Genomic DNA, 24,354 nt, shown 5'->3' on the forward strand with positions numbered 1-24,354 from the left:
ACCAAGATTGCTCCTTTTCTTGCACCATAAGATCCAATGCAATTTGAACCTTTTGGAGAGAGGCAGTTCATGAGAACTTAGTTTCGCGTCAAGTATCTTTGAGTTTTTATTAAAAGGAGTTTATTGCAGAATGTAAATAACCCACAGGTAAGCACTGTTACCTGAATTACACAGCTACAGAGTTCAGTGGGTCATTTTTGACTGTAGTCTGCTACTGAAATAGAAAGAGCAGTATTTGCAGTTTGCTTTGTTAGTTGCACTATTTTGAGCAGATCTTGAAGAAAACAAGATGCATTAACTATGAAAAATTTTCTGTAACCAGCTTGTCAAACCTAGCAGACTTTCCATTCAGCTAATGGGGGTACTTAATACTTAATACCTCAAACCCAGTTAATTCCCCAGAATTCTAATAGCAATAACATTGAGAATGCTAAAGTAGTATAATTGGTAGCAGCTCATTTAGTTCAAGCATATATGTCTATTAGATAATTGTTTTCCAGGAAAAAAAATCTGTATTTATAGCATATCCCTAAGGGGTCCTGTTTTCAGCAGATGAGTAGTACCTCTCTAGCTCACTTAAGAGAAGCCTTAAGGCACCATCACATTATGTAATCAACTACATTCTCTAATGGAAAAAAGAACTATTAGTCTGCTATTTATATGTGTTTAATTTTTTTGAAGAGGCTGGACTCCTGCAGATTTCATTCCTGTCACCTGGAACTAGAATTGCTTAGTGCTGCTCATAATAATGCTTGTGACTTAGCACTGTGCTTAAATATGAGCATGTCTAAATGTATGTTTGTGTTTGTCTTCTCTAGTGAAAAGGCTGCCTCAGCTCTTCGGCTTCCTTCTCTTCACAGATTTTTAAAAAACAATAGCAAACAAAAGCACCACTATAAATCCTTTCTAAAAGGCTCATTTGGCTACATCAGCCACAACAATACAGTTAACTCGATTTAAATGAAACCTAGCAGCTTCTTCACTTGCAGTCTTCTGTATCTGCTTTTCTGTGAGTGAGACAGCTCATGTGCATGAAATTTAAAAAAAAAAAAAAAAAAAAAAAAAAGGGGAGCAGATTTAAAATGATAGGTCTGAGTAATAGTCACTGTGATCATCTTCAGGGATGGGAGACTTGTACCTGTTTTTAAAAGACTCTGGACTGAAAGGTGACATATAGTTCACAGGATTCTGTGGGTACTATCTATTATTACATAATGGTTATGTGAATTCTGAATAATTAGCTCGCTCGCTCTCTTCCCCTTGGTTTTTAATCTTCAGGCTTTCTTCAAATGTGAATTTTTCGTATTTATATGTGAAAAGATAGGTATATTATTGTTTAACCTTGTCATTGTCTCTTGATGAAGTACCTATGGCTTGTTAGTCTAAGCGGGCTAGCACCTTAACTGTGGTGGGGTCAGTTTGATAACCTGCCTTGCTGGCTAGTCTAGTCTTGTTTCATTTTTGTCAGGATGTAGCCTGCTATATTAGTACCTATCTGTGAAGCTTGTTGTTAAACACAGAATAGCTTCATCAGCTGCTATGCTTCTTGTATCTATACTAATTCCTTCAGATGAACTTTTATGAAGTTTGAAATATGAATGATGGACTTACAAATAGGATTAATAAAGCTGTTTGAGGAAGACTTTCCAAACAGTGTGCAGTTTAGTGTACCTGTGAAAATATCTTTATTTGGGAAACCTTCTCACCTCTGCCTACAAATTTTCATTCCTGAACTCAAGCATTCGGATGCCTGTTTTCCATATTTGAATGCAGAATTGAATTTTTAAAAACGCGCAGCCCAGTGCAGCCACCAATGACTTCAAATCAGGCCATGCATTTGAACGGTGATCCTTAGGCATTTATTTAGGAAAAGAAAAAGAAAAAGAAAAAAAAGAAGTGATGTGAACGCAGACTTTCTGAATAAGCAATCAAGTTTAATTTTGTTTCCCAAAGATCCTGGAAAATTTCTTTTGATTATGTAACAGTCTTGGCAAAGCTAATGATGGGATTAGTAATGGCAGAGGGTTAAATTGTCTGTTTCTACAGCTGCTTTTATTTTGCGGCTAGCTGCAGGCTCACTTTCTGCATTACAGAGCCAAATGTGATTTCTCTGGTTTTTCAGGATCACTCCTCATCCATTAATCAGTGTGCTTGAAAACAGACCTGAGTGCTGGCCAGTTCTCCTGCAGCAGATAACAGCATTTTTCCAGCAGTGTCCAGACAGGTAAATAAACAAATAATCCTACAAAAAGAAACAAGTGAAGATATCTAAATCATATCAATGTAATTTGTTCTTGAAGGCAGCTACAGTGATAGGGACATGTATGTGAATGGTAAGAATTGATGTCTTTTGGAAAAGGTAATTATAAAACTCAAGGGCTAAAAATTGCAGCCTAATAAAATACTAGGATACATTTTTGAAGAACTGGAAAAAATCTGTTTCTTTCTTAACTTCTCTATGCTTTTTTTTATGAACAGGAAAAATTGTGCAAATTTTATAATGCTTTTGGTAGTTTTTTGAAAGGCATCAGTTTTCATTAAATCTTCTTATGAATATCATTTGCATTGTAAGCACATAAAAATAGAAACCTAGTAAAGCTGGAAAATTGATCCCCATTATGTCAGATATTGTGGCTACTGTAATTGAACTATTAATGAAGAAACAGCTTCCTAATCCCACCAGAAACGTTCTCCTATGTGTGTTGGCCACTAGAGTTTTGCAGGGATAAAAAATGATCTATATTTGTCAAAATTTTGGCTTCTTGGTTAAAGAGAGGACTGCAAAGCAGATGCAACTTATCTATGCAAAATGGAGGATGATACAGAGAAAACGGAAGATTAAATCTGTTTGTCTGTTTTTAGTAAAGGCGGATGTCTTTAGAAATGGGGTAGGCTTCCTGATTTGGAAAAAAAAAAAAAAAGGTACAGCCTTTTTATGAAATGTTTTTAACACGAAACAGTCCACCTGATGAAGTGAGGCCGAATTATCTTTGCCAGCAGGCTGGCCAGCCTGATGTGAGGAGGGCTTTAAACTAGGAATGACACAGGAGGGACAAAATGACCAATGGTCAAGAGAGGAAGTGGTGGATGAAGTTTGCAAGGAAAGGGTCTGGGGTGATATGAACAGAAGCGACCCCTTATTCGACAAAACATAGCTGAAGTAGAATCACCCCAGGCATATGTTTTAAAAAAAAAAAAAAAAAAAAAGCACCTATGAGACCACATTAGGAGGAAAGCTCTAATGCCCTTTAAGGGAAATCATACTGGGATGCCTCTCTGAAGTGCCTGTACACTAATGCACGCAGCATAGGGGAAAAATTGGAGGAGTTAGTCTGCGTGCAGTTACAGAGCTGCAATCTCACTCAGAGAGGTGTAGTGGGATAGCTCACACAACTGGAGCATTGTAGTGTATGGCTACACGCTCTTTAGGAAGCACAGGCCAGTACAATGAGGAGGGGGAGTCACCATCTATGTGAGAGAGCAGTGGGAATGACTGGAGCTCTGCCTGGGGATGGTGAGGGGCCAGCTGAGAGCTTGTGGGTCAGGGTTAGTGGGGAGCCCAGCACTGGTGATGCTGTGTTGGGTGTCTGCTATAGATCACCTGATCAGGAACAAGAAGCAGTTCAGCCTTCTTCAGACAACTGGAAGAAGCTTCACTTTCACAGGCCTTGGCTCTTATGGGGGGTTTGAACCATCCTCACATCTGCTGGAGGGGCAACACAGCAGGGCAGAAGCAAACCAGGGGCTTTCTGGAATGCGTTGACAACAACTTTCTGGCACAGATAATGGAGGAACTGATGAGGGGACATGTTTTGCTGAACCTGATACTTACGAACAAGGAAAGTCTGTTCAGGGATGTGAAGCTGGTGGCAGTCTTGGCTGCAGTGACCATAAGATGGTGGAATTCAGGGTCCTGAGGGGAGACAACAAGGCAAAAAGCAGGATCACGACCCTGGTTATTGGGAGAGCAGACTTTGGGCTCTTCAGGGATCTGCTGGAAGAATTCGATGGGATATGGCCCTGGAGGGAAGTGGACTCCAAGAGAGCTGGTTGATGAATTCAAGGATCACCTTCTCCAAACTCAGAACAGTTGACCCTAGAAGCAGGACATCAGGTAAAGGCAGCAGGAGGCCTGCATGCATGAAAAAGTTCCTCCTGACTAAACTCAAATGAAGCAGGAAAGAGATAGGGGGTAGAAGCAGGGACAGGTAACCCAGGAGGAATATAGGGAGGAATATCCCCGAGTGGGATCGGGTTAGGAAAGCCAAAGCCCACCTGTATTTGCATCTGGTGACGGACACGAAGGGCAAAAAGAAGGGCTTCTACAGGCACATAAGCAGCAAAAGGAAGACTAGGGAAATTGTGGACCCACTGCTGAATGGGGCAGGGGCCTTGGTCACAAAAGACACAGAAAAGGCAGAGATACTGAATACCCTCTTCGCCTCAGTTTCTACTGGAAAGACCAGCCTTCAGGAATACCAGGCAAATTCAGGAGATAAGAGCGGAAGTTTGGAGCGAGGAGGACTTACTGTTGGTGGAGGAGGATCAGCTTAGGGATTACTTGGACAAACAGGACATACATAAGCTCATGGTTGCTGATGGAATGCACCCACAAGTGCTGAGGGAGCTGTCTGCTATCACGGTAAGGCTACTCTCTTTATCTTTGAAAGGTCATGGCAATTAAAGGTGATTCTTGAGGACTGAAAGAGAGTAAATGTCACAGCTATCTTCAGGAAGAAGGGTCTGAAAAACTGAAGGCCTGTCAGCCTCACCTTGTTCTCTGGGAAGGTGGTGGAGCAAATAATCCTAGAAACCGTTTCCAGACACGTGAAGGACAAGAAGGTGATCAGGGGAGTACTCAGCACAGATTTAAAAAGACAAACATGCTTAACCAATCTGATAGCCTTCTACAATGAAGAGACTGGCCTGGTGGATGAGGAGAGAGTAGTGGACTGTTTATCTCAACTTTAAGTGGATTGTTTATCTCACCTCTACTAAGGCTTTTGACATTGTCTCCCTTAAGATCCTCATAGACAAAATGATGAAGAATGAGCTAGATCTGTTGGCAAGCAGGTAAACTGAGAACAGGCTGAACTGCCAGGCTCTGAGAGTTGTAATCAGCAGCACAAAGTCCATCTGGAGGCCAGTCACTAGTGGTGTATAGGAGGAGTTGATACTGGGGCCCATACTGTTTGGTATCTTCATTAAACACCTAGGGGATGGGACAAGAGTGCACCCCCAGCAAGCTTGCTGATGATACAAAACTGGAAGAAGTGGTTGATAAGCCAGATGGTTGTGTTACCATTCAGAGGAACCTTGACAGGCTGGATAGATGGGCAGAGAAGAACCTCATGAAGTTCAACAAAGTGATGTGCCGTGTTCTGCCCGTGGGGAAGAGTAATCCCATGCACCAGAAAATGCTAGGAGCCTACTAGCTGGAGAGCAGCTTTGCAGAAAACATCAACCGACCGTTAGGCAGCAATGTACCCTTGTGGCAAAAGTGGCAAGGTCAGCAGCCTCTTCCATTAGGCAGAGCGTTGCCAGCAAGTCAAGGGAGGAGATCCTTCCCTCTGCTTAGCCCTGGTAAGACCGCATCTGAGGTGCTGGGCCCAATTCTGGGCTCCCCAGTACAAGACAGAACTTACTGCAGTGAGTCGAGCAGAGGGCCCCAGAGATGGCAAAGGGACTGAAGCATCTGTCGTAGGAGGAGAGGCTGCAAGAGCTGGGCCTGTTCAGCCTGGAAAAGAGAAGGCTCGGGGGGATCTTATCCACGTGTACACCTCATGGGAGAGCGTTAAAAAAAGAGACTCTTAACGCTGGTGCCAAGTGACAGGACAAGAGGCAACGAACACAAACTGAAACAGAGGAAATTCTGTCTGAACGTAAGAAAACGCTTCTTTACTGTGAGGGTGGTTGAACACTGGAGCATGTTGCCCAGAGAGGTTGTGGAGTCTCTGTCCCTAGAAATACTGAAAGCTAAACTGCACCTAGTCTTGGGCAACCTGCTGTAGCTGACCCTGCTTTCAATCGGGGTGGTGGTTAGGGTGGGCATGGAGTGGACCAGATTATTTCCAGAGGTCCCTTCTACCTCAACTGTTCTGTGATTTTTCTAAAATATCTACGCTACCAACAACTTCAGCGTTCATTCATGCTTATCTCCAAGGAGCTTGTTCAATAAAGCTTGAATGCAAGATACCAAGTGTTGTAGCAGCCTCATGTTCTAATCTTTTAATGTTTTTTACAACTATGTTTATACATTTCAGATAAAAAAAGGTCTTTTTTCCTGTCTTCTAGAAGACTTATGCAAATTTGACAGAGTAATAGGACAGTGAAATTGAATTTTATGTTGTTGCTCCAAATAAACAGATAAAACAAGATTACTTATTCATCTGTTAATTTCTAGTGGGCCTAGGCTATATGCTCAATGGTAAGAATTCCAAGCAAAAGTATGTTTTGTCCAATCAGAGTAATTTTTACATGTTTTGTGCAGACTTGTTCTTCCATTCAGCAGCTAAATCTGGGACTCCTGAAGAGTCTTGTCAGATACCTGACTGCTGGAACGAACACTGGATTTTTTGCTGGTAGCTTGTTTTGAATTTAAACAACAGTTGATCTTGCTGCTTTTTATGCAAAGGTTTCTGTAGGAAAAAACTTATAGATTGAGAATATGTTGTGGTAACTGTGTTGTTTTTTTTACTTAAGCTTTGTAGGAAGGCTGTGCCTTGTTGGAACAGATGCCCAATTTTGAGTCCCAATATATTTTTTCCATGTATTGTCTATTAGCTTTGTGTGATTATTTTTCTTAGTGTCAAGAACAGTCAGGTTGGCTAACAAAGTCAAGTTAAAAGAACTGTTCTGTGATAAGTTCTGACCGACTTATCCAATTGCTTGGTTAAAGCAGTTACTGTTTCACGGCTCCTTCATACAGTTGTTTAAGATCATTGGACAAAAACTGGCAAGGAATGGAGAGTTTTCTTATGTAAAGTCAGGCTTTATAATTAAAATGGCATTTCTGAGAGTTGCTGTCCAAATACTGCTTCAATATGGTGCAGTGCTCTCTTACAGCATTCAGCAAGGAAAGTAACTTTCTTGAATTGATAAGAAGAAAAAGAATAAAATATAGAAAGTCATTGTAACCTGTAAGTATAAATTGAAGTGGTGTTCATGCTTAAATACTGGGTCTTTTGCCTATCTACTTTGTTGTACAGTTGTTATGTAAGATACTGCTGGGTGCTAAGAAGTCAAATTGTTTTTTCCTATGAGATTTAGTAATACCTTTCTTAATTTTCTGTAACTCCTTGCATCTTATTGCAGATCCAGGGAATGTCAGATTGCTTGGTTTTCCTTGTTATTTGTTCGTTTTTCAGTAGAAAGTAGTCTCAGCAAACTTCTTTCTTGAACTTCAGGGCACAGAGTTCATGTGTTGGTATAATGGCTCCATTTCTAAGATACCTCTATTGCGAACCATCTCAGTTACGTGAATATGCAGAGCTGCGAATGGGCCTACTGAAGATCTTACTTCAGCGACGTGGTCCAAAGAACAAGGAAGCACCATCTGTGCTGGAATGCCAGATTATTCTACTTCTGTGTGATTTTGTTCCACACCTTCAGGTGAGTGGTAGCCTTTTACTTTACTTTATCAAAGCAATGACAGTATCGTTGTTGTCCTTCCAGTGTGCAAATACAGTGCTGTCTTCCATTTCCTATAGTCTTGATTTCTTGGTAGTACAACAGAAATCTAAAATACCAGTTTTTCCTGAGGAAAGGTAAAGCTTTTAAAGTGCTCAAATCTGCCAAATAAGGTGTAAATTGAAATACGTGTTTGCAGTAATTATTTGCCATTAATGGCTGCTGTAAATGTCCAGTAAACGTATATGAGAGACGGCATGTTGTTGCATAGTGATCCTTTTGTCAAAAACATGCAATTTGTAAATTGACATAGGTAATATTAAAAATGAAACGAGCTTAATGAGGAGCACTCGTGTACTCTTGCATGAATTCTGTCTGTTTTATTGTTTAAGGGATGGTGGATCTGAAGATAAAACTTGATCTCTTTTAGAATATGCTGAAGTTTTGCAATGTCCTTTTAAGTTACACAGTCATGTTTGCTGGGAGCTAGGGGCTTAGTCTTTCCATCCTTTTTGGATAGGGGGCAGAGTTCATTTCTCTGCTCTGATGCTTTACTGTGACATTGGTCAAACTTGATTGTTCTATCTCTGTACCTTCTTCCTTTCTCTGTAAAATGCATAGAATGGCATCTTTCTAGTCAAATAAATTCACTCAAATCTGAGATGCTATGATGTTCCTGCCGAAGAGAGAGAGGGTTTTATAATATTGATCATCAAAAACTGAATAGGCTTGATATGAGGATATTGGAACCTTCTCCCTCCACTGGAATTTTACCAGTAAAGTGTTTTTTATTTTTTTTTTATTGGCAGCTACTTTTTACCATCTTTTGGACAAATAATAGTGCTTATTATACACATTTATCCTGATTCAGATCTACTCTTTGTGGCTGACAAGTGCATGCTGGTCTTTTTGATCATAAGAATGATTCCAGACTGTCTTCAATCTGCCTGGGCTTCAGTTTAGCATTGTGTCCTGAATATATGAACAAGCTTTCAAATTGTTAAAAATAAGCTATGAAAATGACACCAAAGAGTGCTCATAAAATTAGTTATGAGCCTTTTTTTTTTTTTCTGTCATGCTCAGGGGCACTTCTGCTTTTTTTCCTAGAAATTTGTTGCTTTCCTAAACTTGTATGAGTACTTTTAATTTTATCCACTGTATGACTTTTGGCCTGCCCAGGATGAACCTTTCATAGTCGAAATGAGAATACTTGCTTCAGGAAACTTAAAGCTGGTCTGATGCATTGTTTCATAGTCTGTCGTTCCTTCTCCTCTTAACCCCAAGTCTGTTTTATCTTTTCTTTAGTATCAGCCTTGTTTAATCCTTTGTATTGCATAATTGCTGATACACTTCCTAATCATTTCGTCTTAGTGTGAACCACTCGTCAGAGGTACAGTTGGCCACCTGCAGACTCTTCTGTTGATGAATTCAGTGGGCATGATGGTCCCAGTTAGAGCAGTTGATTTGTTGTTCTTTGGTCCCTCAGAGTAAACTCTAGCATAGGCAAGATTAGGACTTAATGCCAGCTCCAGAACTTGGATCAGAAGAGCTGGGTTTGACCTGAGTTAGAATTTTCAAGAGAAGAACACCTGTAATATTTAATGCATTAGGCTTTTGAGGCAACCTACTACTTGAAAGGTCTTTGCTTGGCTTCCTGAGCATAGGGATTTTGCTTTTGGGTATGGTATATTCCAGGTTTTCTTTCTTTACTAGGTAAACTTACATGATATGCTAGAAGAAGGGAATGCTGCTGCCTTTCTCTTTTGAGACATATATCAAAATCTTGATTAAACTACAAGGGAAATGGATTTCCTGGGAGAGGGTATTTCCATTAGAAGAATACTTACCTGCTATATGAAATCCCCATGCGGTTTGTTTTATTTGGCAATGACTGAGAGAAGCTGAAGAGCCAAATTGAGTGCAATAGCAAAATCAAGGAAAAAGGAATTTTTCTCAACAGCCCTAACAAAAAATCTTTATTCTTTCATGTGTCCAATTTTTCTTCAGAGTATTAAATGACAGTTCATCTATTGGTAGGAGATTCCTAGATTTAGTCTCCAGATATTTCTTCAAAGTCTTACTAATACTCGTAATGGAAAGATTGTACAGCTAATTGAACTAATTTTAAATTTGAGGGGATTCTGCACAGGTAGGAAAGGAAAAACTACAACAGATAATTTTTTTAACCACTTTTTTACTTTACAGCTTAAGGACTTGGCACAAGTTACAGAAGCCTTGTTTCTTCTGCAAGAGCTATTCCTCAGCCTACTGCGCTATCCTGTGTTTTGGAAAGTCCAGTTATCCCAGTTTTGTCTGCAACTGTTATGCTTCTGTGAAGTGTGTTTGAATATAACAGGGGAATGTTCATCTGTGATCTCCTTAATAGAGGACCACTTTGAGCTCCTAAAAGAGGTAGGATTTTGTGGAAAACCAAGAAATAATATTAAGTGGCAAGAACATCACGTTAAGATTTCAAGGCATCAATATGTGACATTCATCTGGAAGTAACCACTGTTGTCTTGAAAGCTTCTTGGGTTTTTTTTTTTTTTCCCCCCCATGGTTGAAAACCTTCAGAAGGCAGAAACTATAATTAGCTAATTCTGTATTTGTTAATTAGCCTTTTACTTTGGAAATTAAATTAAGCCAAAATGGTTTGAACCAAGTAACAAATCAGAATGTTGTAGTTACTCAATTAGAATAGCACTTCTGTTATGCTATTTGTGTTCTTTGCTGCATGCATTGTGTCAGTGTAAGGAGTTTCTTCACCTATCATAGTGAATGCACACACAAGAGTTTCGGTTGCTGCCAATTTCCACCGTTTGTCTGCACTGGAAAATAAAGGAGACTTGAACCTTTTTCTTTCTTCCTTTGTAGGTTTTTCCAATGGAACAGTACATAATTGGTTTAGCCCTACTACTGCTGCAAACACCAGCAAGTCAGCAGAAGCCTATCTTGAGTCTAGGTAAAGTCCTTCTGACAGAGGAAACCACACTCTTAAGAAGGTCTCTTTGTTTCTTTCTGTTAAAAGAAAAAAGTGAACGTCTAATATGGTGGCAATAAGGATTAGTTTTCCCGCTGCACTGACTTGCTACGTGGATGTTACTGAGCTCCTTGCTGTTCTGTAGCTTATGTATGTTTCGTTTTTGTATTGACAGTAGGGTATTTTCACATGAGATCCATGCCTCCTGTACTGTTTCTTTCAACAGATCTTAAGAGCTCAGGCCTGTCAGTCTTGGCAGTGTTTGCTGACTTTCAACTAATGATTTTGATTAGTGCACTGGAGGCACTTCAATAAAGTGAGAGACTCTGCTACATTCCATTATTATATTTCTTGCTATCAGGTGCTGTGGTGTAAAGGCCAGAAGTGTATGTGCCTCCAGACAGGCTTGGAGTTCTACCAAAAAAAAAAAAAAAAAAGTTTTGTATTTTAACTCTAGTATGCACATACTGTAATTTCTGGGTCTGTTACTTTGCTTGATCAGAATGTTTCCTAGAAATGTTTATATCATGCTTAAAATTACAGCTAATGTTGGTTCCTTTTTCCATACCGATTTTTTTTTTTCCCCCTCTTAAATAGCCTACAAGCTCCTTTCCTGTTCAGAAACTCAGAACATCCCAACCACAGCCCTTGTTCTGGTGATGCCTGTGTTACAGATCTTATCTTCCACATCAGTTGGGGACTGCCTATCAGAGGAAGATTCTGGTACTACCAGGCAGCAGTTGGCTATAAATCTTTTGGAAATGCTACAGCAGGAAGATGTGAAGGATAGAAAGGAATTGGTATGTTTTAAGTTAGGTTTTTCCCCTTCTTTTGGGGCGGGTATGGGAAGCATTCAACAGTTTCAAGGCATTATGCCTAGCTGACTAGTAAAGAGGCTGCATGTATGAGCTTATTTGTGTGATATATTTTATGGAAACAGTCACAAATACATAAAACACGTAAACCATACTACTAAACCATACTACTAAAATTAAACTGTATTTGTGTGCTAGATGTGGTTTTATTTATGACATGGGCTTTTTTCCTTTCAGAGACTACACGTTAAGGAGTTCACCTACATTATTGGTTAAATAACAGGACTTGGTAGAAAACTAGCTTATCTATAGTTTATTTTGTCTTTTTCAGACTCTAGCTTGTTCTGATTAACTTCATCCCTTTCTTAAGTCCCTTATCCCTTTGTTGTATGTGCCTTTTAGACACCACTCTCTTTCAGGAGAAGAAGGGGGTTAGAGAGCACTTAGAAGTGCCACTAATTTATTTTTCAGCTAATTATCATGGATAATTTCATCTGGGCTTTTTGTTTGTTTGCTTTTTTCATTTACTTATATGCTTCTTAGCTGACCTCCATCCTTCTGTCCCACCTATTCTGAGAACAGGTGATAAGAGGTCCTTTTTCATCAAGATATTGTTAGCGCTGTCGAAGATGAACTCTTTCTTCCTACCTCTGTTACCTGTGGTAGGCAGGGTGGTGATGTGATGGTCTGGAGAGAAGGAAGAAAAAGAAAGGCCGGTTATGGTTTATGCTGTGTTCTGTTGTTCCAGAATCCCTCTCCAACTTGATTTTTCCGTTTCTGTAGTTCTAGAAATGCAAGCCCATTTGCACTCGTAATGAAAAATGAATGTTTTAGCCTCTACTAAAGCGTGCTTTCCTAATTCTGCTCTCAAAGAATGGCCTCTAGGTTGGCTGCAAGGGTGGAGAGCTGCTCACCTTCCCTTGATATGATTGTCCAGGGAGCAGCCTGTACTGTCACTGGAGGTTTATTTCCGTAGCAGGTGTCCCATACGCTTGAGTCCTGTATGCTTAGTGTCACTGGCCCAGCCACACAGCAACTGCAAAAAAGAAGTGACAAGTGTAGTCAAAATGAAAACAGAAAGTAGGTTAGTTCTGAATGTGTATGATCTTTTGTGAACAACAGAGCATAGCTGAAATACTCTTAAGCCTTCTTTTGATAGGCACCTCGAAGCCAGTGCTTGGCATCGTTTTTCTTAGGTTGCTGTCTGTGTTTTGAGAAGCTAGTTTAATGTCTTATGACATTGTTATGTTGCTATAGGACACAGATTACGGTATATTGTGTATCACTGGCTTTCTGTAAGGGAACTTTGCTATAGTAATTACGGTATTTGGTATTTGCTCTAGAAAGAAAGCTTTACTCTTAAGGGTTTAAATAGTTTGTGATAATTTTAACTTTTTTTCCAGCCTCAAGTGGCTAGCAGAAACTCTTGTTTTTAGTGGGGATCTCTGACAAACTGACCGTTTCTGGCTCACTGGTAGACATGCATCCCTGTGAAGTTTGTAGCAAGTAGTGTGGCAGATCTTTGGTAATATGTGAGGCAATAAGAATGGCGAGACGGATGCTCATTTTGCCTGGTTACTGTTTGCAGAAAGTGTGTGATAAACTTCGATTCTCGGTTGAAAGGTTTAAAAATTTAGATTTCCTATTTAATGTTCCCATGAGTTCAGTCCGCTTATGCTGCAGGATCTGATAAATACTAAGAGAATACAATCTTTAAAGGGTTTTCCTCACTTTAGACTTTCACCAAACAGTGGTTGCTCTTTTCACTGGTAAGAAAGAAAAAGGAGCAAGTGTGTCTTCACAGAGCAGTGATCAGTCTTTGAATAACTTGAGAGCAAACACAGTTGAGTTATAATGTATTGTCTTCAAGGGCTTTTTCTGAGGTGGCAGTGGGAAATTGTTCCAAGGTTTTGAAAAATGTTAAAACATGCCTAACCTGAACAGCTGCTTTGCCATTAAAGGGATTTATATATATTTTTTCTGTGCTGTCAGCTTGAGGTTTTCAACCTAGCAGGCTGAAATGAGGTGTAGTAAGGTAAAAATATGGTGATAGCTTCTTTTCATGCAGGTGAAATAAAGGGAGAAGGAAGGGAGTAAGACCCTGGGGCAAAACCTTTAGGGAAGCAACGAGGAATGGGAAACATCAGCTTACTATTTCAGACTCTACCAATTCTAGCAGCTTTTTCCCAGGCATTGATAAATTGACTGTGAACGTCTGATCTTGATTTCAAATCCTAAAATCTGTAGGGTGAGGCAGCTAAGCAGTATAGCGTAAAGGTATTGAAGCTCTTCTTAGACCACTGTATGTCCTTAGATAAGGTTTAAATAGTTGTATCGATATATGGCAATTTCACAAGCGTGTATAGCCAGAAGAGGATTTTGGCTTTAAGTGATCTTGCCAGTGAGAGAGATGGCACTGTAGGTTGCTGAGTTTTTCCACATACAGTAACTGTAATGGAATAAGTATTGGAATAAGTTAATTCTAGATTAAGTGCTATTTTAAAAAGGTCATCTAAAGTACAAGGGCATTCTTCTTCCCATTAGACAAAATAAATTTACATTGCATTGAGCAATGTGACTAAAACAGAACTGTGCAGTTTTATGCAGAACAGCTATTGCTACTCAGTGACTATCTCTCTTTTCCCTTGTAATTCAAAGATGAATGGGCCCTGCACCTGATGAAGTCTGAATTCCACTTATAATTTTCAGCCAGGGACCTCTTTTTCAAATGCTTTCTTGACCTGCCTCTTATATGAGCATTCTGCATTTAATCACTGCCTGTCAATTATAGTCTTGTTAATGGAAAGATGTTTCTTCAGAAAATGTGATGCTTTCGGAAGCAGGAATTAGTAGGAAAGAGTAAAGTGGTTTCTTTTGGATGAGGGTTTTTTGTTGCTGTTTTAATAAAAAAAAATTCTGAACTTAAGTGTTAATTTACAGGAGCTTTTAAAAATACATATATTTTATATAAAGACCTGACTGGGGAAGAGTAAAAAGAACTGTGACTTCTCATTGATATTGTACTTCTTTCCTACTTCCAACCTGGTCTTCTATGACTGCATCTATAAAACATTGAGTTCTGAGAAGTGAAACTTTATTTCTGTTTAACTTAAGCCATGGTGTTTATATTATAGAGGGCTATGAAAAATTAAGAGAATTTTCTTAAAACGATCAGTGTATCAATTATATATTTTTATGATGCACGTGCCATTGTCAGGAACAGAGATTTTTAACGTATTCCAGTTTTATCGTGTCCATTTCAGTGAGGAAGCGGTACTTTAATTATCCACAGAAACAGGAATGATGGATGCCAAGTAAAGGGGGAACTGCTGAGTAGGAAATTAGCAACATATTCAGTCAACTTTAGTGCAAGTATTCACAGAGACAATTTGAAAGAAATGTATCGCAGTTTCAGTTTATTCTTTACGATTACTGAGTTAGGACCCTCAACAAAATATTTATTTTGGATGACAAAACTTTATTAGCTGTGGGTTTTTTTTTTTATTCTTTCATGGTACTGTACTTATTGATTATTTCTCTGTGTGTATGTTTTACCTGTTCCCAGATGTCCAGCAAGCTCCTCTTTCCCATAACCAGTGCTTACAGTTTATTATATACCACCTGGAAGATCATGGAGCTCATGAAAGAGAAGTCTGCAATTACTGCCTGGTTGTCTTCAGTGAAATCATTGCTACCTATTACAACTCAAGTCCCTAGTCATGTTTTTCTTCTGCTGGCTTATCTCCTGGTCCGAGAAAAGGGAGACAGTCTTTGTGGTGTACTCAGTGCCGTTGCAGAAGTAGCCAAGGCTGATTGTTCTCAGGTAAAAACTTATCTCAGTGAATTCCTCTGTTCTTCCCTCAGCAATGTCCATTACATTAATGGCAATGTGTAACCTGGCTTTATGGAAAACATCTTGCCTTTTTGGTTTGCTTTGCTGTAGATTATTACAGCTGCAATGAAGCTGAAAAATTTAATCCCATCCTGACTGATGGGAAGTAGCTCTGGAGTACTGGTGGTCTCTTAGGGTAGGGGGTATTAGGAAAAATAATGTATTTTTCAGAGGAGAGAGAGAGAAACTGTCAAGGGAAGGGGAGGCTGAAGTCTCCTGCGTTTCTGTATGTTCAGTAGATTTTATTAAATTCCATGTGTTCTGAGAGTTGTGATTTTTATTTGTTTTTTACATTCTGGTTCCCTACTAAGAGGCTACCACCTTGAATATGATCCTCAGAGGCATCAAAACATGGAGGTATGAGAGCTGTGAATTGACAAGCAAAGAGCAACTCAGCTGAAAAGGATTAACATAACAAAACTGGGTTTTAGGTCTTAGTGGTCTAATTTTGTGTCATGCCATAAGGAACTGAGAACTTTCTGACCTGTTACAGACTTGCTGCAGTTGTGCAAGCAGACTTTGATTCTTTCCGGACTTTAAAAGGGTTAGCTGCTCAAAGTAAAGCTAGGTTTTAATAAATCTTGTAAAAACGTTGATCCTTAATGCAAGCTGTTAACAGAACTGCAAAGTGTTACAAAATAGCCTTTGGTTCTTTGGGAGGTAAATCCAGGCTGAACTGTCAACACCTTCACCCGCTTATTTTTGAAACTTTTAAGTGGCAGGGTGGGAGGGAACTTCTGGTGTAAAATATTTGTGTCATCTACTGCAAAATAGTGATTGTGTCTCCCTTTTTGGGTTGTTTTTCAGTTACTCAGGCTTAGGAAAAAAGACTGATTTATTTGGTGATATTACCTAATAAATAAATATGAAAATACAACACAAAATTGAGAAGCAGCTACTAAATGATTTCTTGCTCTTGGTGGCCTCATACATCATTCTCCATGTCCTTTTGTGGTTACTGGAGGACTACTATGTCCCTTGATGTCTATATTCTTGATTCTTAAAAATCTCAAATATCTGTACTGTCTGTCTTCAGTGCTGAATTGAAGCCAGATTTAGGCAGCAAGTTTATACTTATCTGCATAGCCTTGAAAGATATCTAGCTTTTTAATGTGGAAATAGTAGCAGGCAGTACAGGAGGTGTTATCCAGAAACAGTCAAATACTTTCTTTCTGTTAAATAAAAATATATGGTGAAGGAAACATGTTGCTTCAAATTTCAGATGCATCATAAAGACAGGCTTTATTTACCTAAGTCTTTTTTAAATTGCTTTCCGCTTCAAATAGATAGCGTACTCCATAGCACAAGAGTTGGAAAAGATATGGCTTATGGAATATGTACTTTGTTGTTTAGGTGCAGAGCCCTGTAGTTCTGACTCAGCGAAGCAGACCAGGATGTGCTTGCTGTTGAACACATGCTGAAATGCTATACTAAAACTAGCCCATTATGCAGTGCTTTTGGACAGAACTGTACTTCCTAAGCTGAAAAACTTTAAATCAGGGCTAGCTTCATCTTCTGTGGATTGCCTGCTGTTAACCTTCCTTTTCATCTCTTCTCAGAGCTCTTTCTGGCTATTTTTTGTTTGTTTGCTGCTGCTGTTTTCCATGTGTGGGTGTTTCTTATGCACTTGAATTGATACAGATTTGGGAACATGTGATTTCTTTAAATTTTTTTCTCACCTTGTTTGAATTTTTTTGTATTGTAATTTGTTGTCTTTCTAGCATTGTGTTTGACTGTATTACTGTGTGTTAATTAATTTTTGTGGTCTTTTAATTTTATATTTTTAGGTTTGAATGATATTTCAAGTTTTTTTTGTTTTGTCTCTTTAGACATTTGAAATTTGAGGACAGCTATGTTAAGGCCTCATATTTGTTTGTTGCATCATAGGTGGGAAAAGTAGTTCTGCCTCCTATCTGTTGAGACACAAATTTAATTTAACAAATCTAGAAGTCTATATTTCAGTCTGGAAAAGATTGCAGACTTTTGCTATGGAATTACTCCTCAGGACTGTGAGCATTATGTGGACATGACTGAATGTGTTAATTTTCGTGAACTGTAAGATGACTGCTGTGAAAAAAGAATAAAATGTATTGTGTCGTAGCCAAACCAACAAAAAGCCTTTGGATGCATTTTTCTGCAGTTTAGTTGGGTTTCCAAGAAGTGGATAACCACCAAACACATTTAACTCATTGCATTTCCTACTACAGCCTGAGGAAAAAGGCACATACAGCATTTTGGAGGAAGGAACAGAAAAAGAAAGGAAGGTTTCTTTGACTATAAAAGGGTGGTTCATTGTGGCTTTTGTAGCTGTAACAGTGATTTTTTTTCTAGAGGTAAACAATGGATGCAGCATATTGGCAAGATATGTAATGGTGAGGATGGAGACAATTGTAAACTGAACTGAGGGGTACAACCAGCTTGAGCTCTCTGCAACTCCTTTATAGCACATTTCAAACCTCAAGTAACCATCACTGAAATAGAAGAAAGTTAAGGGTAATTTGCTGTTGTCGTATGTTCATGTCTATGTGTGAATTAAATAGAGAATTGTTGTGTTTCACTCATTTTCTTGTGATTTGGAGTTCCTGTTTCGTGCTATGCATTCAGATACTGTTTTTGCTTATGCTGAGCGAGGTATTGCCTTATTGTAGTGAGTTGAGATGGTTGCAGACTCAAGGTAACAGTGATTCTACAAAGCCTGAGCTGTGATGTTGGTATCTGCTGAATCCTTAAATAAATTGTGTTGTCTTGCAGGCTCTTCTTACCTTTCCAAATAAGAACGGCTCTCAGTTCTTTGGTTTGTTTTTGGAATATTTGTTCAGTGTCCTTGCTATACTCCTTGTTGAACAGTATATAGAACAGCTGTCCCGGGACGCTGGAAGTCTGAAGTCAATAGAACTGCGGAGGTGCTGGAACCAAGCCAGAACTGGCTCCTCCAAGTGAAGTGCTTGGTGGAAATGCACAAAACGTTTGTTTTTTATTCTTTTCTGGATATTTTATTCCCTTTCTTAGTTTGTCCACTTTGTCATTTTTTCCAGTGTGCTTAGAATGGTTGTGTTTTTCCTGCACGTGGAAAGCCTTTCTCTTTTTCTAAAAAAATTTTTCCATTCTCTTGTAGGCTTATACCTCTACCTTCTAGGGAATGGCTAAATTACACAAAGCAAAGGAAATCTTAAAAACAAACAAACAAAAAAAAACCAACAAAAAAACCCACCCTGAAACCCACAAGCAAGTCAAGATGCCACAGTACTGTTCTCAGAAAGAGACTTTCACGGCTGTGGTGACAGGGCACTTGACATTCCTTTTGCTGCTCTGTATAATGCTTGGCTTCTCTTCTGTTTATCACCTGCTTGCTACCACTCCGTTTCATATACACCCATGCTGCGTGTTGTTTAAAACCTTATAGTGGAAAATACTAGATCATAAATGCCCTGACTAGCTGTGGTGGAAAGAAAGAAATACATTGCAGTAAGACTTCCTAGATGTATTTTTCCCAAAAGTGTTAAAGCCCCAGAACAACTTAAACTAGTAGATCAGTTTCCACAGTGGTGGTGGTATTGCTACTGACCGCAGAGTTCAGTAGTGTACTGATAACTTTTGAAAGACTATGGTATACAGTTCATTAAATTAGTTGTTGCTTAACTGTTTTCAAAGTGGTAGTAACCTTGAGGATTTCTTTAGCCTTTCTTAACGGCTAGCTTCATGTATTTTAAATTAGAATAGAAAAAACATGTTTACATTGTTGTACGATTGAACTCCCCCACTTTGCTGCCCTTCCCTAAGCGCCCTCAACCGAGGGATTTGAATATTGTTTCCAGAAATGGCAATTACAGTCTTCTGGAAAGTTTTGCCTAGTCTTTCAGGATATTGGTTTACCCTGGTCATCCAGTTCACAGACAGAAAAAGGCTCTTTGCACTGCTAATGACACTGAGGTTTCTGTTGTGAAGCATGTCAGAGATTAGTTTATTATTATCAGAAGTCTGTTTTTTTGAGTTGTATGAGCTATACTGAACTGGAGAGAAGGGTCTGTGTAATATATGTTGCCAGTTAACACTTTTTTTTTTTTTTTTTTTGGACAACTGTAGTTGAAGTGGATTTTCCCTTAAGCTGTTTTAGCCCTTGTTTGAGCAGTTTACTTGCTGTGCTAGGTGCAAAGCTTCAGATGCATGACATACTGAGGATATATATTTAAATGCAGCTTTGAAAGCTGTCAGTGTAAAAGCAAGCAATCTCTAGTGTTTCACCTCCAAGAGGCATAGTGAGATCCTTGAAGCAGATGTGCTAGTATTAGGACGGTATTGCTGGAAAACAACGCTTCTATTTTTTATGTCATTTACAACTGCAGTTGTAAGGAAGGAGGTGGAGGCTAATCAAAGTGAAGGAGAAGACTAAAGCTTACAGATGATGAATATTGTGACCAAACGATGGCAATGTGATCTTAAGCCAAAAGTCAGAGATCATTCTTCTGGATTTATTTCCTCTTGCAACTGCAAGAGATTGTTTCTTGAGGTAAGAAACACAGATTGAGATAGCTAATAGACACTCTGACTTACCTTTTTTTGTCACAATAATTATTAGAACTTCCTTTCCCCATTTTAGATGAGAAGCACCTAATTGTGTTCAGGGGACAGCAGTGAGCAAAATGAATTGAATTTGTATGTAAAAGAAAAGCTTGAGCTGATGTGGAACACATCTCTTCCTTAACTTGTTTTCTTCTTGCAAATCCATTCCTGTAAGTTTGAATTCCAAACTAGTATGATAGCATATCCTGACTCGTAATTTGAGATGTCCTCTAAATAGTGTATAATCAGGGATACAGGCTGTAGGCTTTGTAAATAAATTAATGATCCTCAAGGGAAAGGGCAGATGAGTTATAGCTGTGTGTTTTGATATCTGCAATAGAAGTACATCTGCCCTTTCCTGAGAAATTTTTCTTCAGTTCTGATCTCAAGTGCTGCAAGTAAGGCAGTTCACTCTTATGACTGGCTAGCCATGTAAAAAACCACCAAGGCAACTGAAGATTTTTTTTTTTTTAACCTGGAATTCCCTGTTTTTAGCTGTATACTATCTCTAATTCAGTTTGCTGAAGTAGCTCGTTGGGCTGTGAGATGAATCAGTGGTATGTTCCAGAGCCTAAAACGGCGAAGGTGTAATGTTCTCTTTCTTAATTGTTTGATGTAATTGTTTAAAATGCAATTTAAAAATCACTTAAAGCAATAACTTGCTGAAAGAAATTACTTGAGTAATATGGCACCTGAGCAGAATGGCCTGAACTGTGGCTGGAGGGAGTGATTCTGTGTGAGTTTCATTTAGGTAAACTGGAATAGCTCCACTGACTTACATGGGCAGACTTGGAGACAAATTTAAATGCAAGTCAGCAGAGTTTGCAGGAGCTTTAGGCAGGTATAGTGAACAGTGTTTAACTCAAAGTTGTTAGTCTTCAGCATGAAATGAGTGGCTTTATTTGCTTTGTCATCTTCTGCTTATTTTAAGCCTAAGCTTTCCTACCCAAAACCAGTAAATAAGATTAACATCTTGATTAACATTAAACCAGTAAATAAGATTAAGATCTTGAGCTAGCTATGGTGGCCTGTCTACCTCAGAAATAAGCCCTTGAGGTAGTGAAAAAACTCCTTCCCACGACTGGGGGGAAAAAAGGCTTGCATTCAAATGCAATGTTAAAGTGAAGTTTAAATTGCATCATATTTTTCTTTTTCCTAATGATCAGCAGAAGTCCATGTGAATTAGAAACTGTTGTTTAAAACATGAAATTCAAACCATAATTAATTATTATTCCTCTAACTGGATCATATTTGGTATACTAATAGGGTTTGTAAATAGTGAGATTTTTTTGTCTTTGTTTTAGATTGCTTTTAACTTAAAGATAGTTTGCTGCATAGCATGTGAAGTGTTTTAATTCAGGTGTCCTTTTTATTGGTACAAATCCATTTTATAATTAGTAATACAGCTGTCACTCTGCTAGGCAATGTCTGGAAATTTGGAATGAGAGCAATATTGTATTTGACTGGGGTGATATTTCTCTTCTGAGTCCTTAGTAAATGCTCCCAAGGAGACCTAATGCTTTGGTCCAAGGAGACCTTTGCTTTGCATTAAGCGCTGTCTAATGATAATTTTTATCCCAAAGAATCCAAATGCTTTTTAAAATTGGGACCTGCATGCTGGTTACAGTCCAGTCCAGTTGAACTTGGGATCACCTGACTGCTTTTTTGATTGTGACAAGTTATTTTAGTTCTGAGTCTGCTTAGTGGCTCCAAGGAGATTTCTAGTGTAACAAAGCACAGCAATGAAAGGTTATGATGTTATTCGTCATAGATGAGATGCTCTCTAAGGTAGGAAGGATTATCTAGGACTTGCCTGGTCTTTTTCTGCAGTGAGAGTAGTTAATAAAGGGGGAGGAAGCACTGGAGCACATATATGGGGGATGCAAGTGATTACTTTGATAAAGAAAACTTCTAATGGGCAATGGGATGACAGCAACCAATAACATGTTCAGGGCAAATTCATACTTTGGGAATGCTTTATTTTCTTCTGTGTTTTAGTTAGTTCTATATAGATAAATGATGCTATACAAAAGATGAGAAAAATAAGTGGTAAAATAGTGCTTAGAAAGTCTTCTAAATTAGGAAAGAGGCAAAGTGCATCACAGCAATGTGGTTAGGTATAGCAGTAGCATTTTGAGTTGTCTTTTTCTTAGAGCTCCTTCTGAAGGACACAGTGGAAGGTGGCATGCAGAATATCAATGAGGAGGCTGCTCTAAGTAAAGAAGGGTAAAGTCAGAGTTGACTCTGTTGAAAGAAGAGAACAAAAAAGGCTATCAATCCCAAGCTTATTTTTAAAATAAGACTTTATTAGCTTTAATCTGTTTATTTGGTGTTAGCAATGCTTGAACACCTAATATAAAGCCATATGTAACTGACAAAAGGTCTAGCCAGCAGATACAGGTACACTGTGAACCAGGTCTTTGATTCCTGCTCAGATCACAGTGAACTTGAGCTAACAGAACTAAAAGCTTAAGATTCAAAAAGAAAAATAAAATGAAGAAGTGTCAACTTTGCAGCCGAATGGTGGACTACCTTCACCGCATCAGAATATATGGAGGTGCTTAGGTATTGTGATGATAATTAGAGTATACAAAGAATTATGTGTGTATGGGAGGGGGCTGTTTTGTGCAATGTTGTTGTTGTTTCTTGTTTTTTGGATTTTTTTTTGGTGCTCAAGATAGTCGATAGTTGCACTGCTATTCTGCTCATTCATGGTTTTGGTGATTACTGCTTGTAGCTTGTTCATATTCAACTGAAAAGCTAGGAGTGATTACAATGCAAGACCTCAGCTGATCTTGTGTTTCAAGATAAAACAAAAGTGGAAATATGTGTTTAGAATGCTGTCCTTTATTGTTTTCCAACTTATTGCAGCTCCACAAGAGGGGTTCACAAATATAATGTCTGTTCCCACACTGAGTAATGTTTTAATACAGAGGCTAGAGTCTTTGTAATAAATTAATAGAGCCTTGCGAAATTTTTTTTTTTTAACACCTAATAAAAGTTGGGGTATCTGATTTTGCAGACACTGGTCTGGCTTTGCTTTGTTTTTGTTTCTTTTCTTTCCTTTTCCATTAAGCCTATGGAGGACTGTTGTGTATGTACCTCCTCTTTCTCCTCTTTCCCCACTGAGAAGAAGCCTGAAAGCCTTTTTATGGTGCAAGATGAGCAATTATATTGGATGGCTGTTTAGTTGATGCATTTTGGAGTAATGACCTGAAACATTCTGGAAGAAAATCCAAAAATCTTTAAAAGGCCAAAGAATGAAGAGTAGTGCACATGTTATTAGGCTATCTTAAATCACATCACTATTGAGGCTGCACTGACACATGCTGTTAGTGAAAGACTTAATACAGTCCTTCTAATCGGATGAATTGTCTTGTTGTGCAAAACTGTTGTTATACTCTCTGTGAAACTAGATATGCTGCAAGGGGAAAAAATTAAATCATCTGACTGATAGGTCACTGGTGAATAGTAACACAAGATCTATTACCATTATTAGAGGATTATGAGGCTCTAGAGAACGTCCTTTGTTTTATGGTCTTTCAGCTGCTGGAAGAAATATTTTGGTGGTAAATGACGCCCATCTGGGAAATCCATCTGAAAATGCATTATTTTGTGCTCTTTGGAGAGGGGGAGAGGAGAACAAAAAGCAAAAACCTTTTCTTTTTTTTTTTTTTTTTTTTTTCTTCCCCAGATGAAACCATGGCTTAGGATCTGTTGAACTGGATTTGGCTTGCTTAAAAGTGTCTCAAGTGATGCCTGTCAGTATTGTTCTATATCTGATGGTGTTAATTTTGGACAGCAGCTGTAGCAGAATGATTGTATTACAGTCAATTTTTGTGGACAGATTCTTGGTGGTACAAGTTTATTGGTTGGGGTACTGGAGTACAAGAAACTTTGTAGAGAACAAAAACTGGTCTCAGAAAGAACCGGGAGCACTTTGGAAAACCTGGCTTAATTTATAAAGTTTATAAGTAAAACCTTATTCTCATTTATGTGCTTAAATGAAGGGGACAGTTCTTCAGATGTGTGTATTGTTCAGTACTTTGTTCTGCTCACTGGATAATAGAGAGTACTGAATGCTTTTGAAAATGTGATCACTTCACAGTCGTGTCTACTTATACTGGTACTATACCACCTTCAAAATTCAGCCCTGCATTTTCCAGAAATAAAACAACTTCTCATTTCAGTGACATTTCTTTAGTGCTTTTTTGTTGGATCCTTGTGTAGGGTATTGAAATGATCTCTTTAGTGTTAAAATTGACCCAAAAGAACCCTCCAAGATATGCATTCAAGCTAAGAACAACTGGTATGAGTAATGTAAAGTGACACCTTTCATTTAGTATTTAATTTAGGGACAGCGTATATGTTTTTTGGATTACATTGTTTGAAGTGAGTTTTTCTTTGTGAACACAATTTTATTTGATGCACTCTTCTCTGGATCTTTCTCATTCTTTGTTCTGGCACAAGGGCTGTAT

At 38.6% G+C, this 24,354-nt stretch overlaps 1 protein-coding gene across 3 annotated transcripts in view; it reads left to right on the top strand.

Moving 5' to 3' along the window:
- The window catches only part of FOCAD (focadhesin), a 131,792-nt gene that overhangs the window by 24,353 nt on the left and 83,085 nt on the right, over positions 1 to 24,354 (top strand). For all 3 annotated transcript variants that reach the window (XM_068929137.1, XM_068929139.1, XM_068929138.1), the window contains exons 6-11: positions 2,123 to 2,224; positions 7,407 to 7,611; positions 9,835 to 10,041; positions 10,504 to 10,591; positions 11,207 to 11,409; positions 14,990 to 15,247. In XM_068929137.1, the coding sequence (XP_068785238.1) occupies positions 2,123 to 2,224; positions 7,407 to 7,611; positions 9,835 to 10,041; positions 10,504 to 10,591; positions 11,207 to 11,409; positions 14,990 to 15,247 (1,063 nt within the window). The remainder of the gene's footprint in view (positions 1 to 2,122; positions 2,225 to 7,406; positions 7,612 to 9,834; positions 10,042 to 10,503; positions 10,592 to 11,206; positions 11,410 to 14,989; positions 15,248 to 24,354) is intronic.

The sequence above is a fragment of the Struthio camelus genome, chromosome Z, assembly GCF_040807025.1.
Source record: "Struthio camelus isolate bStrCam1 chromosome Z, bStrCam1.hap1, whole genome shotgun sequence".
NCBI lineage: Eukaryota > Metazoa > Chordata > Aves > Struthioniformes > Struthionidae > Struthio > Struthio camelus.